The sequence below is a fragment of the Amborella trichopoda genome, chromosome 9 (genome assembly GCF_054954075.1).
Source record: "Amborella trichopoda isolate Santa Cruz 75 chromosome 9, AtrichopodaSantaCruz75HAP2 v2.0, whole genome shotgun sequence".
Classification (NCBI taxonomy): Eukaryota; Viridiplantae; Streptophyta; class Magnoliopsida; order Amborellales; family Amborellaceae; genus Amborella; species Amborella trichopoda.
This window is the reverse complement of record NC_142344.1, coordinates 47272234-47287855: the sequence shown is the minus strand read 5'-3', so window position 1 is coordinate 47287855 and position 15622 is coordinate 47272234. Positions and strand designations below refer to the sequence as shown.

The window sequence follows — 15622 nt, the reverse complement described above, 5'->3', positions numbered from 1 at the left end:
AAAAAGTGAAAAATACGTTGTTCCACAAGTGACTAAACACTGTATTGCATATTCGGTTGTGTTGGGCGTATTATGATTCAAATTTGGGACCCGTTAAAAAATAATAATTGGGACGTCCATTCCTTTTTTAAACTCCCACTAATAAAAACTTAAAAAAAATTCTCGATACAATAAAATGACTAAAAAACTTACTCATTTTATTTTTTCAAAATGTTTTTAAACTTTCTTTTTCTGTTGCGTCCCATTGAGATAATGATACATACCAAATTTCATTTGATTTGTAGAAAAAAATCAACATAAATACTCTGAGGTGTCTAATTTAGATCAAACGATCAATGGATCACTTGTGACATTATGGCTTAAGTTATTACAACCATCTATTCAGATTGGATGGCTGTGAGATGGGGGATTATATATATATATATATATATATATATATATATATATATATATATATATATATATATATATATATATATATATATATATATATATATATATATATAGGAAAATACTACGCAACGTCTATAGGTGAAAATGAACATTGATTTTGCCTACCCCCATCACCGTCCAAAGTTCATCTTGTGGTCACGATTGTCAGATAGTGTTTTATTTATTTATTTTTATTTTTACAAATCGGTATGACCTAAAATTTGGAGATTGTATTAATCAAAAATAGGAAAATCTTCGAAAAATATAAAAAAATATTTTACACGAAAAATATTAACCAAAATACCCCTGAAAATTTTCGGAGGTATTTTGGTCAATTTTTTTTTTGCGGATAATTTTTTTTATATTTTTATTAGATGCATCTCAATAAGATGTACATACCCTACAAATTTCAAGTCATTCCGATTTATAGAAAGAAATGAAAAATAAAATACTACGGGATAATTGTGACCGCACGATGAAATTTGAACGGTGATGAAGGTAGGTGAAATCACTATTCATTTTTTCCTTTTATATATATATATATATATATATATATATATGGGAAAATTTTATATAAGGTTGCAACTTTAACATGTAGAATCACAGATGCACCTCAAAAATCTAACGGAAATGTTGTTTTAATGTTGAATAAACCCTCTAATCGATCATCTTGACATTGAGTTGTATGAATATGAAAAAAAAGAAGTTTTTGAGTCCCAGAAATAATGCATCTTGCAACACAGTATCTAGACCGACCACTTTCGAGATTTTCATATATTTATAGATCTATTTGATTTTAACCATTTTTTAAATTTAAAATTTTCTAATTAGGTATGAAAATAGATTTTAAGATAATACTAAGAATTTTTATAACAAAATTATAGATTTTAAGATAATACTAAGAATTTTTATAACAAAATTATAACAAAATTTTAAGGTGCACTTTAATTGGATTGTTTAAAGTTGCATCCTTGTAAAAACCGTACCCTCTCTATTTCTATATATATATATATATATATATATATATATATATATATATATATATATATATATATATATATATATATATATATATATATAAGTGGGGAAGTATGGTAGTTTTTTCCATTAAAGAAAGCCAAATTATCCTGCATGATCTCCAACATGAGCTCATAAGATCTTCATTCAAATGGACAGCCAAAATATACACTCTCATGAGCAATGCATAACTTCAAGGACGGCACATATGGAATAGAAAGGAAGTGTTACAATAGGAAAGTATACAAATATACCATTTATTTATGGGTGAACTTTCTATAGGGCATAGTCTTTGTGAAAATAAAATAAACAGAAAGCACTTTTGTCAACAAAAATCTATGACATGGCTCTAAAATCAATTTCCAACATTCACAATAAAATTTGAAACTCAAAAAAACTTGTGAATTTGTAAAACACTTATTTGTACGGTAAAATGAATGATTTAGATAATTTGTTACCTTATACACTATTTTTAACGCTTGAAATCCCCCTTTTTTTTTTATAATCATAATGTTCGTACCAAGATGATCAATGCAAACATTTTCCAGAACTTGAATTGCTAGTTTAAATGAGTTAGAGTGATGCTTTAGTTATTTTGATGGGGTTGTGTACCTGTCAAACCACTTTCCTTACTTTTTGGTATCATTGACTCAGTCTCAAATCCATCAGATCCGAAATCAGGTAGTTATAAGAGTATCATTGACTCGGTTTCAGTAATTTGAACTCACATCCATCACCCTGCATTGTGATGAGAAAAGAAATGGGTCCCCTTCTAAGCCATCTCCGTCGGCCGTTTTATATGATCCGTGTGTAATCCCTAGTATCACGCTATACTCTCAAGTATAAATAGGTTTGCACCTTGAACAATCCCCATCTGCTTATTTAGAGACAGAGTGAGAGAGGAGCTTGGGTGTTCAGAAACCATGGCGATAACTCTCAACAATGGGTTTAAGATGCCAATTATTGGTCTTGGAGTTTGGAGGATGGAGAAAAACTTGATCAGAGACCTGCTGCTTAATGCCATCAAGTTGGGTTATCGTCATTTCGACTGTGCCGGTGTGCTTAGACTCTTAAACCTATTTTCTATTTTTGTTTTTTTTCGGATTTTAAGATCACTTGTTTGTCACCCAATTTATCCATTTAAACAATAGAGTTTATTTTCGAATTTGAAACCAAGATCAACCCATATTTTGTTACTGGGTCTCAGTCGTCATTGTAACCCATATTTTGTTACTGGGTCTCAGTCGTCATAGTAGCGGTGGAAGTAGAAGCAGTTTATGGTTTCAGAATATAACTGATGTTTTATGCTTGATAATAGCATACATCCCAAATTCTAAAAATGGGCTTTCATTTTTGCCTGTGTTTTATTCATTTTCATGATTGGCTACTGTTTTTTATCATGATGGCTACAAATGGATTATTTGGGCACTATCACAGTGATTATGAAATATTTGCAACTGAGTTTCTTAGAGGACTTTCAGCTGCATTTTCTGATTTTCTTCATATGATATTCTAATTACCACTTTGTTAATATGGTTGCTTTTATTATTTGGTATCTTGAAATTGCAATACATTTACAAGTAAGCACCCATCTAATCGGGCTTGGCTTTTTGGCTTGGTGGTATGGGAGAGAGCACAACAAATTCTTCAGCTAATGAGAACAAAAAAGGAATTGTTTCTTTAATGGTTGGTGCCATCATACTAGAGAGCCAGTTCTCTGAAAGAATAGAAAATGGAATGTATCACTTAATGGCTCTGAGTACATCAATACATTATAATCCATGGAAAATTTCTTAAGGTGAATTCAAGAGAATTACCTTCAATTTGATATGAACTTCATGTGCATCACATGCATAATCACTTGAATTGGTAATAATGCCTAGATTTTTCTAGTCAAGCACTAAACTTACCTAAAATATAAGATAGCAAGTTTTAATTATTGTATTGTTGTATAAGACATGGACCCTTTCGAGTTTATATCCATGTATTGGTAAAAGATATTGAGATGGCTTGCTATTTAATCCCTTAGAACTTTAAATCCAGTTTCATTAGTTTCCCTGATATTTATGGAAGAGTATAAAGTTAGTATGCTCACAGGGGGAACACTCCCATCTTGATTTTTGTGCTTCAGTACACTTGTAAGAAATAACTCTTTATGTTCTTGAGTTGGATGGACCACAGTTTGAAGCTTTTCTCAAGTCTCTCTTGTTGTGCTCCACTTTTTCAGAGATTGATGCTTACTCTCTAGTTTATTTGAGAAACTATCTAGACTATGACTTGAAAACATCCTCTAAAGGCAAGAGAGAACTTGAACGGCTACCCAAAACATCCTCTAAGGGCAAGAGAGAACTTGCCAACCTGCCTTTTGGTGTTAACTAAGACAAGCAACCCGAGACCTCAATTAGGGCAACTCATCCTACTCAGCTAACAGGCAGGCGGTCCTCAAGACATGCTACCTCCTCTTGCCCTCACTCTCTATGAAACTTTTGATGTGGAACATAAGGGGTCTCGTTGAACCCCGCAAATGTAGGAATGTCCTTAATTTTTGCTCCATTCACTCGTCGCTTGTCCTTGCACTTACAGAAACGAAACTCCCATCCCCAACCCTCCAACTCATTCGCCAAGTCTGGGGTCCCGACCATGCCAATGGGTGGCACTTGAAACTCTTGGGGGCCTCTGGAGGAATCTGTGTGATATGGGATCCACTGCTCACGCCCTTTTACCTCCTCATCCATCGGAAACCGATGACTTCCCATGGAAGTTCACTGCTGTTTATGGACCCAACTCACCTGGCCTCAGACCGGATTTGTGGAATGAATTAGAGAGGATAGGAAGAGCCCTTCCCATACCTGGTGCATAGGTGGGGACTGTAACATAACGCAATGGTTATTCGAAAGAAATTCTAATACCTCAATCTCCCAATCTATGTTGAACTTCTCAGACTTCTTGATTCGCTTAGACCTCATGGATATCTCTGTCCAAGGGCCTCTTTCACCTAGTCGGACCACTCATCAAATGCTTCCCTATCCAAATTGGATAGATACCTTATCTCCCTAGAATGGGATACTACCTTCCCTGATTCCCATTCCCTAGCCCTCCCAAAGCCTACATCTGACCACTACCCCATTTTGTTAGATACTTCCCCAGTTTCTTGAGTCTCAAAGCCCTTTAGATTTGAAATGGCCTGGATGGAGGAACACGATCTCCCCAATCTCATTCAAGAGTGGTTGTCCTCATTTCCCAATCAAGTCCATGGATGGGCAGGTTTCCACCTTCAAAGAAAGCTCCAACTTCTCAAAGCGGCAGTTAGAACCTGGAGTTCCCAATTACCAGGCGGCTTTTGCAACCAAAAAGAGGCCATCCTCCTCACCATCCAGCAGTTGAATTCCACTGAAGAGCACCGAAGCCTCTACTCTGTTGAAAGGGCAGCTTGATCACAAGCAAAACTAAACTTCCATAATCTCCTCTGGAAGGAGCAAGTCTATTGGGCCCAACGGTCCCGTGTCAAGTGGATTAAAATACTACTTTTATTCCATAAAATCGCCAATTGCAGAAGGCGTGACAACATTATAACCCAGATTAAGATCGGAAATCAAGTTCTAGAGCAAACCCCTCAGATAGAAAGTGTGATCCTTGACTACTTCCAGAATCTTTTCCAAGCCTCCTCTGGCCCAAGCCGAGGATAGCGGATTTGTCTTTCCTAACCATTACCCCACAATCAGCAGCATGGCTTGACCGTCCATTCTAGGAAGGTGAAATTCTCAAGGCCATCTCTGAGCTTGGCCAAGTCTGGGCCCCAGGCGACCGGGCCAGATGGTTTTCCAGTTGCCCTATTTAAATCTTTAAGGGCCTCTGTTAAGCCTGGTATTATGGCCTTTTTCCACGAGTTTCATAACAGAGGGGTCCATGGGCCATGAACAAGACTTATATCGCCTTGATTCCTAAAATTGAAGGGGCAGAGAAATTCAAAGATTTGAGACCCATTAGCCTCACCTTACAATAGTTCCTACAAAATCCTTTCCAAAGTTCTTGCCTCCAGTGTCTAGGAGGTTCTAGGATGGGTCATTTCTCCAACACAGGGTGCATATGTTAAGGATGGGCAAATCCTTGACGGTGCTTTTGTTGCCCACGAGGCCATTCATTCAAGGCACCTTTCTAAAATCCTAGGGGGGATCATCATCAAGATGGGCTCGTAGAATGGCTACGATCACGTCGATTGGGGCATCCTCGATAAGACTCTAAATCATATGGGTTTTGGGGCACGGCGGCAGACTTGGATGAAAGGTTGTGTGTCAAGCCCATTCTTCTCACTAGAGGATTCTTCCAAGGAGAACCCCTCTCCCCATTCTTGTTTGCCATAGTGGGCGAGGTTTTTAGTAGGTCCATTTCTTGAATGTACTAGTCTGAACTCCTCAAAGGCTTCAAGGTGAGCCGCTTCAGCCCTATTATTAGCCAACCTTCAATATGCTGATGACACCTTGTTTTTTTGTGATGCCTCCCCCCAATAGTCGGGCTACCTTCTCATTTTCTTGAAATGCTTCGAAATGACAACTGGCCTTAGGGTCAACATGGCCAAGACCTAAACGTTTGGGGTGGCCATGAATTCATCACTAGTAAGAACCTTTGCATCTTGGTGGGGCTGCACAGCAGAAGACCTTCCTTTTTTGTATTTGGCTTTACCTCTCTGCCTCGGCAAACCCAAGCTCAACCTATGGAGTCACATTATAGATAAGTTCGATCGTAGGTTTGCAAGCTGGAAGGGTAAATTTTTATCCTCGACAGGGCTCATAACTCTCATCAAAGCCACTCTCTTGAACATTTTGATATACCAAATGTCTCTTTTCCACATGCCAGAATCTGTGGTGTGTCGCCTTGAACAACTTATGAGAAATTTCCTTCGGTCGGGAGATGGAAACAAGAAATTTCACCTTATTTCTTGGTCTAAGGTCTGCTTTTGTTAGTCTTGGGGGGGTTAGGAATTCGCAGACTCAAGCATAACAATCTTGCCCTCCCCAGGAAGTGGTGGTGGTGACCGGCCACTCAAAGCAACCATCTATGTCAGGATGTCATCAACTCCACATACCGCTCTTCGGATTTGTCCTGGATCCCTGAGCACAGAGCTCGCAATAACTCCCCCGGGGTATGGAAATCACTTCTTCTCTCCTACAAACTCTTCAAATCCAAAATCAGAATTTGACCTTGCAGTGGGAACATAACCCTCTTTTGGTTAGACCCTTGGGTGGGTCCTGGACCTTTAAAGGAGCAATATCCTAGCTTGTTTCTGCTTGCTAGAAACCCGTGTGCCACGTTGGAGTCCTGATGGAAGCAGTTCCTCAACCTTTCCACCACCTTGCACTCTCTCTTTCTCCCGCTTTGGGGCCCGACAAACTCATTTGGACTCTTATCCCCAGTGCAGGTCCATCCTTTACGGCTAGAGCTTGGCTTCTGGTGGAGGCCAGTTTGCAATGGAGAAAGAGATGGGCATTGGTCTCCTCTTCTTCCTCCAAGCACATAATACAGCGGTTAGGAATCTGCATTCTCTGGAGAGCCTATCTGTAGCTGCAATACTCTGGGTTATCTAGCATGAAAGGAACAGCAGAATATTTCACAGCTAAAGGTCCAACCCGGTAGCCATGATTGAGAAGACCAAATCCCTCGTCATCTTTTGGGCCACTCGCATCAAACACTTTAGCTACTTATCCCTCTCTGACTTCCACCTTAATTGGTCTACTTTGATGAAACTGAGATCGATTAGAATCTCTGGGGCTTTCGTCATCTTTTGGGCGCCATATAACTTTAGCCACTTATCCCTCTCTGACTTCCACCTTAATTGGTCCACTTTGCTGAAACTGAGATCGATTAGAATCTGTCGGGCTTTCGTCATCTTTTGGGCCACCCACATCAAACGCTTTAGCCACTTATCCCTCTCTGACTTCCACCTTAATTGATCCACTTCTCAGAAACTGAGATTGATTAGAATCTCTCAAGCTGTCTTGGGCCTCAGGTAGGACACCATGTCCCTTGAGACTTGATGAGCAATTCGATTCAAATTCTGTGGAGTCACACCTGGAGAGAAGGCCAATTCCTCTCAATCCTCCCAATCGGCTGTAAACCCGAGCACAAGGGAAGCGACTTAGCACAGTTTTGAGCACGTGCCTTCCCCCTTCACTCCTGCTGTTGTTTTGTTTGGGCTTAGCAACTCAATCTGTATAGCATTTTTTGGACACTTTTTTGGACACGGCCTCTTTAATTTTACTTCTCCCTTGTAATTTTTTACTACTTTAATACAAATGTTAACACATTAAAAAAAAAAGACTATGACATGAAAAATTAAATGTAGCATAATATGGCTTGACAAAAGGAATGATAATTTTCCAAAAAATATAGAGGGTTCATGGAACTAGTGATGTTAGAGGAAAAATAGTCACTGCTTCTGCCTCTTCTTTCCTAGTGTATATTGGTCCATCTAAAGGTGCCTGAATCGATTGGAGGATTGGCAAAAGTTAATTTGTTTTTATCATTAACTAGAAAATCTGCTACATGTTTTATCTCGATATATTTATTGATGTTGGAACGAGATTAAAATTCTTTTTATCATTAACTAGAAATTCTGATACACATTTTATCTTGATACTTTTATTGATGTTGGAATCAGTGATAGCCAGGCATGTCACTCACTCTCATGTTGCATGTCAATGCATGCCAAAACTTTGACATGCATTGACACCGCTTGACACGGGGGTCAATAAAAGCCAATAAATGTAATTTCCGAGTTGAAATTCTGGACCTCTTGTAGAGAGGCAGTGACGTTTACTGCTGTGAAACTCCTGGGCATGTTTACAATATATGCAAATAGTTTATATAATATTCAAAAGAAAATATAAAACAATACAGAACTTAATTCTTGAAGCTTGAACTTGGGACCTCTCAACAATGAGTGAGCAAGGAAAGCTTGGAGAAGTGCTTTGAGAAGTTTTTCTGTGTAGGCATGTCTCGCCATCTCCCCTTTTTTGAATGAAGAACTTGACACTTTAGATACTGTCTGAGACCAAAACTTGCATATGTGTGCATGTGACTTTGGTTGGAATTTGATTAAATGTAACTGGAGGGACTTGCTTGAGCTTTTCTTTTCAATCATTGAAAGAACCAATTTGTGTTTGCAGCTGATTACGGAAATGAAGCAGAAGTTGGAGAAGTTCTCTCGGAGGCCTTGCGCTCAGGCCTGGTGAAAAGGGAAGACTTGTTTATTACCACCAAGGTGAGTTAATGCTTAATCAACTCCAAAGCTGCATATTCTCTCTTCCTTCTGCATATGTTTCTTTCATTGTCCGTTAATTATATATATAGAACTAGACTTCCATTGTGTTATCTCTGCAGCTATGGAATTCGGATCATGGGCATATTCTTGAAGCATGTAAGGATAGCTTGAAGAAACTTAAGCTGGAATATTTGGATTTGTACCTTGTTCACTTCCCTATAGCAACACGGCATACAGGTTTGGCATTCCTATGCAATTACTTGTATCTTGAGATGTTTAATCTCTCTCTCTCTCTCGCTCTACACAAATACACACGTGTGTATGCCATGTTCTTGTAAAATGAAAGGGTACCCTTATTTCTTAACAGAAAGATTGTTACTCTTCATAATTCAATTAATTAGTTTTCTTTTTCTTTCCTTTTTTTTGTAATAAGAGCCTATATTATTACAAAAAGGTTCAACATAGTTCATTCATATAAAAGAAAAGGTCTATCTTATTACTGATAAATATAATTCTGGGGATGCTATGCATGATTTGTTTTTCACCTCTGTATTATGTAGCTCTCGATGGGTTTTCCATTCTCAATGTTTTCTTCGTTCTGGCATAATTTAGGAGTGGGGACAACTGACAGTGCCTTAGGTGAGGATGGCGTGTTGGATATAGACACCACAATTTCTCTCGAAACCACCTGGCATGCAATGGAAGATCTAGTTTCCAAAGGACTGGTCCGCAGCATTGGTATCAGGTGATCCAATGTTTGTATAGTAAATTTTGAAAAGTCCTTTTGCATATGAGATAGCAAGTACCATTTTTTGGTAAAACTTAAGGTCTCTTTCTCTCTCTCTCTCTCTCTCTCTCTCTCTCTCTCTCTTTCTCTCTCTCTCTCTCTCTCTCTCTGACACACACACGCACACACACACACACTAAGAAAACCGGATGCACACACAACACTGACAAATACTTAGAAAAGTTACATATTTGAAATTCAAGGGGCTCTGAGGCTGGGCTGGTTTACTCTCTCTTTAATGGGACAATTATTTCAGCAAAATTAACCAACTTCTTGGTTTTCCACCAAAAACTGTTCCGTGAAATAGATACATATGTAATTTGAACAGAGTTTTCTTTTGTCTATTTTTTCATTTCTTATACTGAAACAAACAAGTTTAAATATGTAGAGAAATTTGTTCCCATGAGTTTCATGAAATATGGACTGCACTTACAAAAATTGAATTGCTCCATGTGCAGCAATTATGACGTCTTCCTTACTCGGGATTGCTTGGCTTACTCGAAAGTGAAGCCTGTTGTGAATCAGATAGAAACTCACCCTTACTTCCAACGTGAATGTCTCGTTAAATTTTGTCAGAAGCATGGGATATCTGTTACTGCACATACTCCTCTGGGAGGTTCTACTGCTAACACAGAATGGTTCGGTTCTGTATCTTGTCTGGATGATCCAGTACTCCAGGTAATCCTATTAAGCTGTCATCTTCCATTTTCTGTTAATTATGTGTCATATGTTTCAAAAAGGACCTGAAAATATTATCTGGTTCCTTGAAAATATTTGTTCCGAGTGTGTGGGCTTAATGCTAACGCAACAATTTTTTTGTGAGTTCGATGAAACTAAATATTTCAAGCCCAGATTCTGATGTTCGCTGTGCTTCAAGTAGTAATGTTAGGATTATACCCTGCTCCCTTGTTCTGTAAGACTGAAGTTCAGCTGAATTATTTCTAGGGAAAGGTTTCTATACTTCCCCAACAGCATAGAAGATCTATGCTTCCCCTACCATCCAGCCGTTCAATTTTGATCAAGAGAGCCACTTATCGTTTGATCTTAGATTCGACGTCTCAAAGTATTATATTTTTAATTTTTTTTATACAAATTTTATGGATATGAAATTTGGTACGTGCCACCTTCTCATTGGGGCGCACTTATAAAAAATATTAAAAATAAATTTTCGATAAAATATAATGACTAAAATATCCCTAGAGTCTTTCGGGTATTTTGGTCATTTTATTTTGTTGAAAAATATTTTTTTTATATTTTTCGCTAGTGCGAGTTTAATAGATGATTGGACGTACAAAATTTGGTGTCACAATAGTTTATATAAAAAACTTAAAAATAAAATAGTGTAGAAACGTGACATTGTGATTGAGGCCATCTTAGCCCTCCATTCAGAATGGACGGTTGGATAAGGGGAAGTATATAAGTTTTATGCTGTAGGAGAAGCATATAAAGCTTGCCCTTATTTCAACAATTTTTTTGTGAGTTCGATGAAACTAAATATTTCAAGCCCAGATTCTGATGTTCGCTGTGCTTCAAGTAGTAATGTTAGGACTATACCCTGCTCCCTTGTTCTGTAAGACTGAAGTTCAGCTGAATTATTTCTAGGGAAAGGTTTCTATACTTCCCCAACAGCATAGAAGATCTATGCTTCCCCTACCATCCAGCCGTTCAATTTTGATCAAGAGAGCCACTTATCGTTTGATCTTAGATCCGACGTCTCAAAGTATTATATTTTTAATTTTTTTTATACAAATTTTAATGGATATGAAATATGGTACGTGCCACCTTCTCATTGGGGCGCACCTATAAAAAATATTAAAAATAATTTTTCGATAAAATATAATGGCTAAAATATTCCTTGAGTCTTTCGGGTATTTTGGTCATTTTATTTTATTGAAAAATATTTTTTTTTATATTTTTCGCTGGTGCGAGTTTAATAGATGATTGGACGTACAAAATTTGGTGTCACAAATAGTTTATATAAAAAACTTAAAAATAAAATAGTGTAGAAACGTGACATTGTGATTGAGGCCATCTTAGCCCTCCATTCAGAATGGACGGTAGGATAAGGGGAAGTATATAAGTTTTATGCTGTAGGAGAAGCATATAAAGCTTGCCCTTATTTCAACAATTTTTTTGTGAGTTCGATGAAACTAAATATTTCAAGCCCAGATTCTGATGTTCGCTGTGCTTCAAGTAGTAATGTTAGGATTATACCCAGCTCCCTTGTTCTGTAAGACTGAAGTTAAGCTGAATTATTTCTAGGGAAAGGTTTCTATATTTCCCCAACAGCATAGAAGAATCTATGCTTCCCCTACCATCCAACCGTTCAATTTTGATCAAGAGAGCCACTTATCGTTTGATCTTAAATCCGACGTCTCAAAGTATTATATTTTTAGTTTTTTTTATACAAATTTTATGGATATGAAATTTGGTACGTGCCACCTTCACATTGGGGTGCACCTATAAAAATATTAAAAATAATTTTTCGATAAAATATAATGACTAAAATATCCCTTGAGTCTTTCGGGTATTTTGGTCATTTTATTTTATTGAAAAATATTTTTTTTATATTTTTCGCTAGTGCGAGTTTAATAGATGATTGGACGTTCAAAATTTGGTGTCACAATAGTTTATATAAAAAACTTAAAAATAAAATAGTGTAGAAACGTGACATTGTGATTGAGGCCATCTTAGCCCTCCATTCAGAATGGACGGTAGGATAAGGGGAAGTATATAAGTTTTATGCTGTAGGAGAAGCATATAAAGCTTGCCCTTGTTTCAACAATTTTTTTGTGAGTTCGATGAAACTAAATATTTCAAGCCCAGATTCTGATGTTCGCTGTGCTTCAAGTAGTAATGTTAGGATTATACCCTGCTCCCTTGTTCTGTAAGACTGATGTTCAGCTGAATTATTTCTAGGGAAAGGTTTCTATACTTTCTCAACAACATAGAAGATCTATGCTTCCCCTACCATCCAGCCGTTCAATTTTGATCAAGAGAGCCACTTATCGTTTGATTTTAGATCCGACGTCTCAAAGTATTATATTTTTTGTTTTTTTTATACAAATTTTATGGATATGAAATATGGTACGTGCCACCTTCTCATTGGGGCGCACTTATAAAAAATATTAAAAATAATTTTTCGATAAAATATAATGACTAAAATATCCCTTGAGTCTTCCGGGTATTTTGGTCATTTTATTTTGTGGAAAAATATTTTTTTTATATTTTTCGCTAGTGCGAGTTTAATAGATGATTGGACGTACAAAATTTGGTGTCACAATAGTTTATATAAAAAACTTAAAAATAAAATAGTGTAGAAACGTGACATTGTGATTAAGGCCATCTTAGCCCTCCATTCAGAATAGACGGTTGGATAAGGGGAAGTATATAAGTTTTATGCTGTAGGTGAAGCATATAAAGCTTGCCCTTATTTCAACAATTTTTTTGTGAGTTCGATGAAACTAAATATTTCAAGCCCAGATTCTGATGTTCGTTGTGCTTCAAGTAGTAATGTTAGGATTATACCTTGCTCCCTTGTTCTGTAAGACTGAAGTTCAGCTGAATTATTTCTAGGGAAAGGTTTCTATACTTCCCCAACAGCATAGAAGATCTATGCTTCCCCTACCATCCAGCCGTTCAATTTTGATCAAGAGAGCCACTTATCGTTTGATCTTAGATCCGACGTCTCAAAGTATTATATTTTTAGTTTTTTTTATACAAATTTTATGGATATGAAATATGGTACGTGCCACCTTCTCATTGGGCGCACCTATAAAAAATATTAAAAATAATTTTTCGTAAAATATAATAACTAAAATATCCCTTGAGTCTTTCGGGTATTTTGGTCATTTTATTTTATTAAAAAATATTTTTTTTTATATTTTTCGCTAGTGCGAGTTTAATAGATGATTGGACGTACAAAATTTGGTGTCACAAATAGTTTATATAAAAAACTTAAAAATAAAATAGTGTAGAAACGTGACATTGTGATTGAGGCCATCTTAGCCCTTCATTCAGAATGGACGGTTGGATAAGGGGAAGTATATAAGTTTTATGCTGTAGGAGAAGCATATAAGAGGAGAAGCATATAAGATGAAACATAGAACCCCCCCTCCCGTACTTTGCAAAACAAAAAAGGAAAAGAAAAATGATTCAAGCTCAAACCTATTTGAATGTAGTGTGGACAACAGCGGGGTCGAGAATGGATGTGTATTCAAATCGTAGGAGCTAGTAACCCCCGGTGTTTCTCATAGTTGATGCAAACTCAAACACCATCCATATTTTAAAAAATGACTAGTTCTTAAGGTTTCCTGAATTCAATATTATTTTTATTTTAGGTTTTTGTCTTTGTTCATTCTTTGTCATTTTATTGTTTTCTTGTTTCATATGTTAACCAAATTCCATAAATAAATCTATCAAAAATAATATAAGACAAGTTTTGTTACGAATGTTTGTGAATTGCTAGTTTTTTATATGAAAATTAAGAGTTTTCTGGTCTCCTGAGACAGGATCTTTCCAAGAAGTATGACAAGTCTCCGGCACAGATAGCCCTTCGATGGGGCATCCAGAGGAACACCGTCGTCATTCCAAAGTCATCGAGGATGGAGCGACTCAAGGAAAATTTTGACGTGCTCGATTTTGAATTATCCGACGAGGACATGGATTTGATCAAGAAGATGGATCGCAGGTATCGGACCAACACTCCTGCAAAGTTTTGGGGCATAGATTTCTATGCTTAGTTCCAATTTGCAAATTTCTATTTGAATTGGCCAGTGTCGAGAAAAATATGTAGTGATTCAACTATTGAAGAATCACGATGCATGGTTAATATCCTGATTTTGATAAGAAACTTATGAATGAATCAGTTTGATGAAACAGGGCTAATATGCTGTATATTTCTGTAAGAAACCTGTGAATAAATCAGATTGATGGATCAAGGATGGATTCTGTCTCTACCAGTGTTCACAAAATCGAACCGGAACGATTAGCCTGACATGGGATCGGGGACAGTTACGACTTGAACCAGACTAACCAGGCAGTTAATGGGACCAACATGTCTAGTAATTTGTCTTTTAGTTTTTGTTTTTGTTTTTTTTATTTTAATGGGTCGAAAACCCAAAAATAATTAAAAAAATCGAAAAACTTAGATTAAGTGTATACTATCTTATTACCAAAAATAATTAAAAAAATTTCAAAACAACTTTTTATATAAATTAGCATATAAATATTATGAAGATATGCAAGACAATTTATAATTTGATTTTTAAATCAACTGACGGAATTACAGAGTCCAACTAACAATGACTAGTACTAATGAGAGTGGTGAGGGGGGTCAGAGCACTGTTGTGTGTCACTATTCATTTAAATCTAAGTAAGGCTTGGTGGAGTATGTAATGTCGCAACTGTGCTATTTTGCCAATCAAAAATCAGAGTAAGGCTTGGTTGCTTGGTTGAGTAAGGTTTGGTGGAGTCTGTAGTGTCTTTTCTGAGAAAGGCTTGGTGGAGTCTATAGTGCCGCAGTTATACTCCATCATCAGTCAAAAACATTTCTCGTGGTACCCCTCGGCCACCCCTCGGCCACCACTTGGCCAAAGTCTCCTAGAATCGTCTGACTTTAGTGGTGTCCCCCACCTTGTTCCATGTTAACCCCACCTTGTTCTGTGTTACCAGAAATAACTAGGTTACGGTGTTGGCTATGGTTTTATCTCTCCCTTGTCGTCTCATGTACATCGGGCATTGTATCATGTTGCGCCCCTTCACATTCCTCGATGATTGGACCTTGCCAATTGTTTTCCATTGTCCCATCTATCTTCTCGTCATCATGCTCATCGTCTTCGTACTCGTCATAGTCGGTGTTTGAAGTAAATGAGCAGTACACCTAATATTGATTAATAAAACTAATGCAAATTTTGTGCAAGATTTTGTCCGGAACCGATAACAAAGTAGTGAAGTTTACTTCCTCAAACTTTCTGTTAGTGTGATATGCTAGGAAAATAGGCAAGGTCCAATCTAATGAAAAGAAATAAATAGAACATGGATTTCCTTATCCCTTTCGAACTCATAATCCTGATTGAACATAATCCATGGGAGTAACTCATTGCCCAATATTTCCGAAATAAAAGCCA

The 15622-nt window shown here is 37.0% G+C and overlaps 1 protein-coding gene across 1 annotated transcript; it reads left to right on the top strand.

The window, feature by feature from the left end:
• The first annotated feature begins 2355 nt into the window (after window positions 1–2355).
• Window positions 2356–14450, top strand: LOC18444623 (NADP-dependent D-sorbitol-6-phosphate dehydrogenase). The gene is made up of 6 exons (XM_088846341.1): window positions 2356–2505; window positions 8613–8707; window positions 8827–8944; window positions 9320–9452; window positions 9953–10172; window positions 14006–14450. The coding sequence occupies exons 1-6, from the start codon at window positions 2373–2375 to the stop codon at window positions 14234–14236; spliced, it is 930 nt and encodes a 309-aa protein (XP_088702467.1). The 5' UTR covers window positions 2356–2372; the 3' UTR covers window positions 14237–14450.
• Window positions 14451–15622: the final 1172 nt, after the last annotated feature.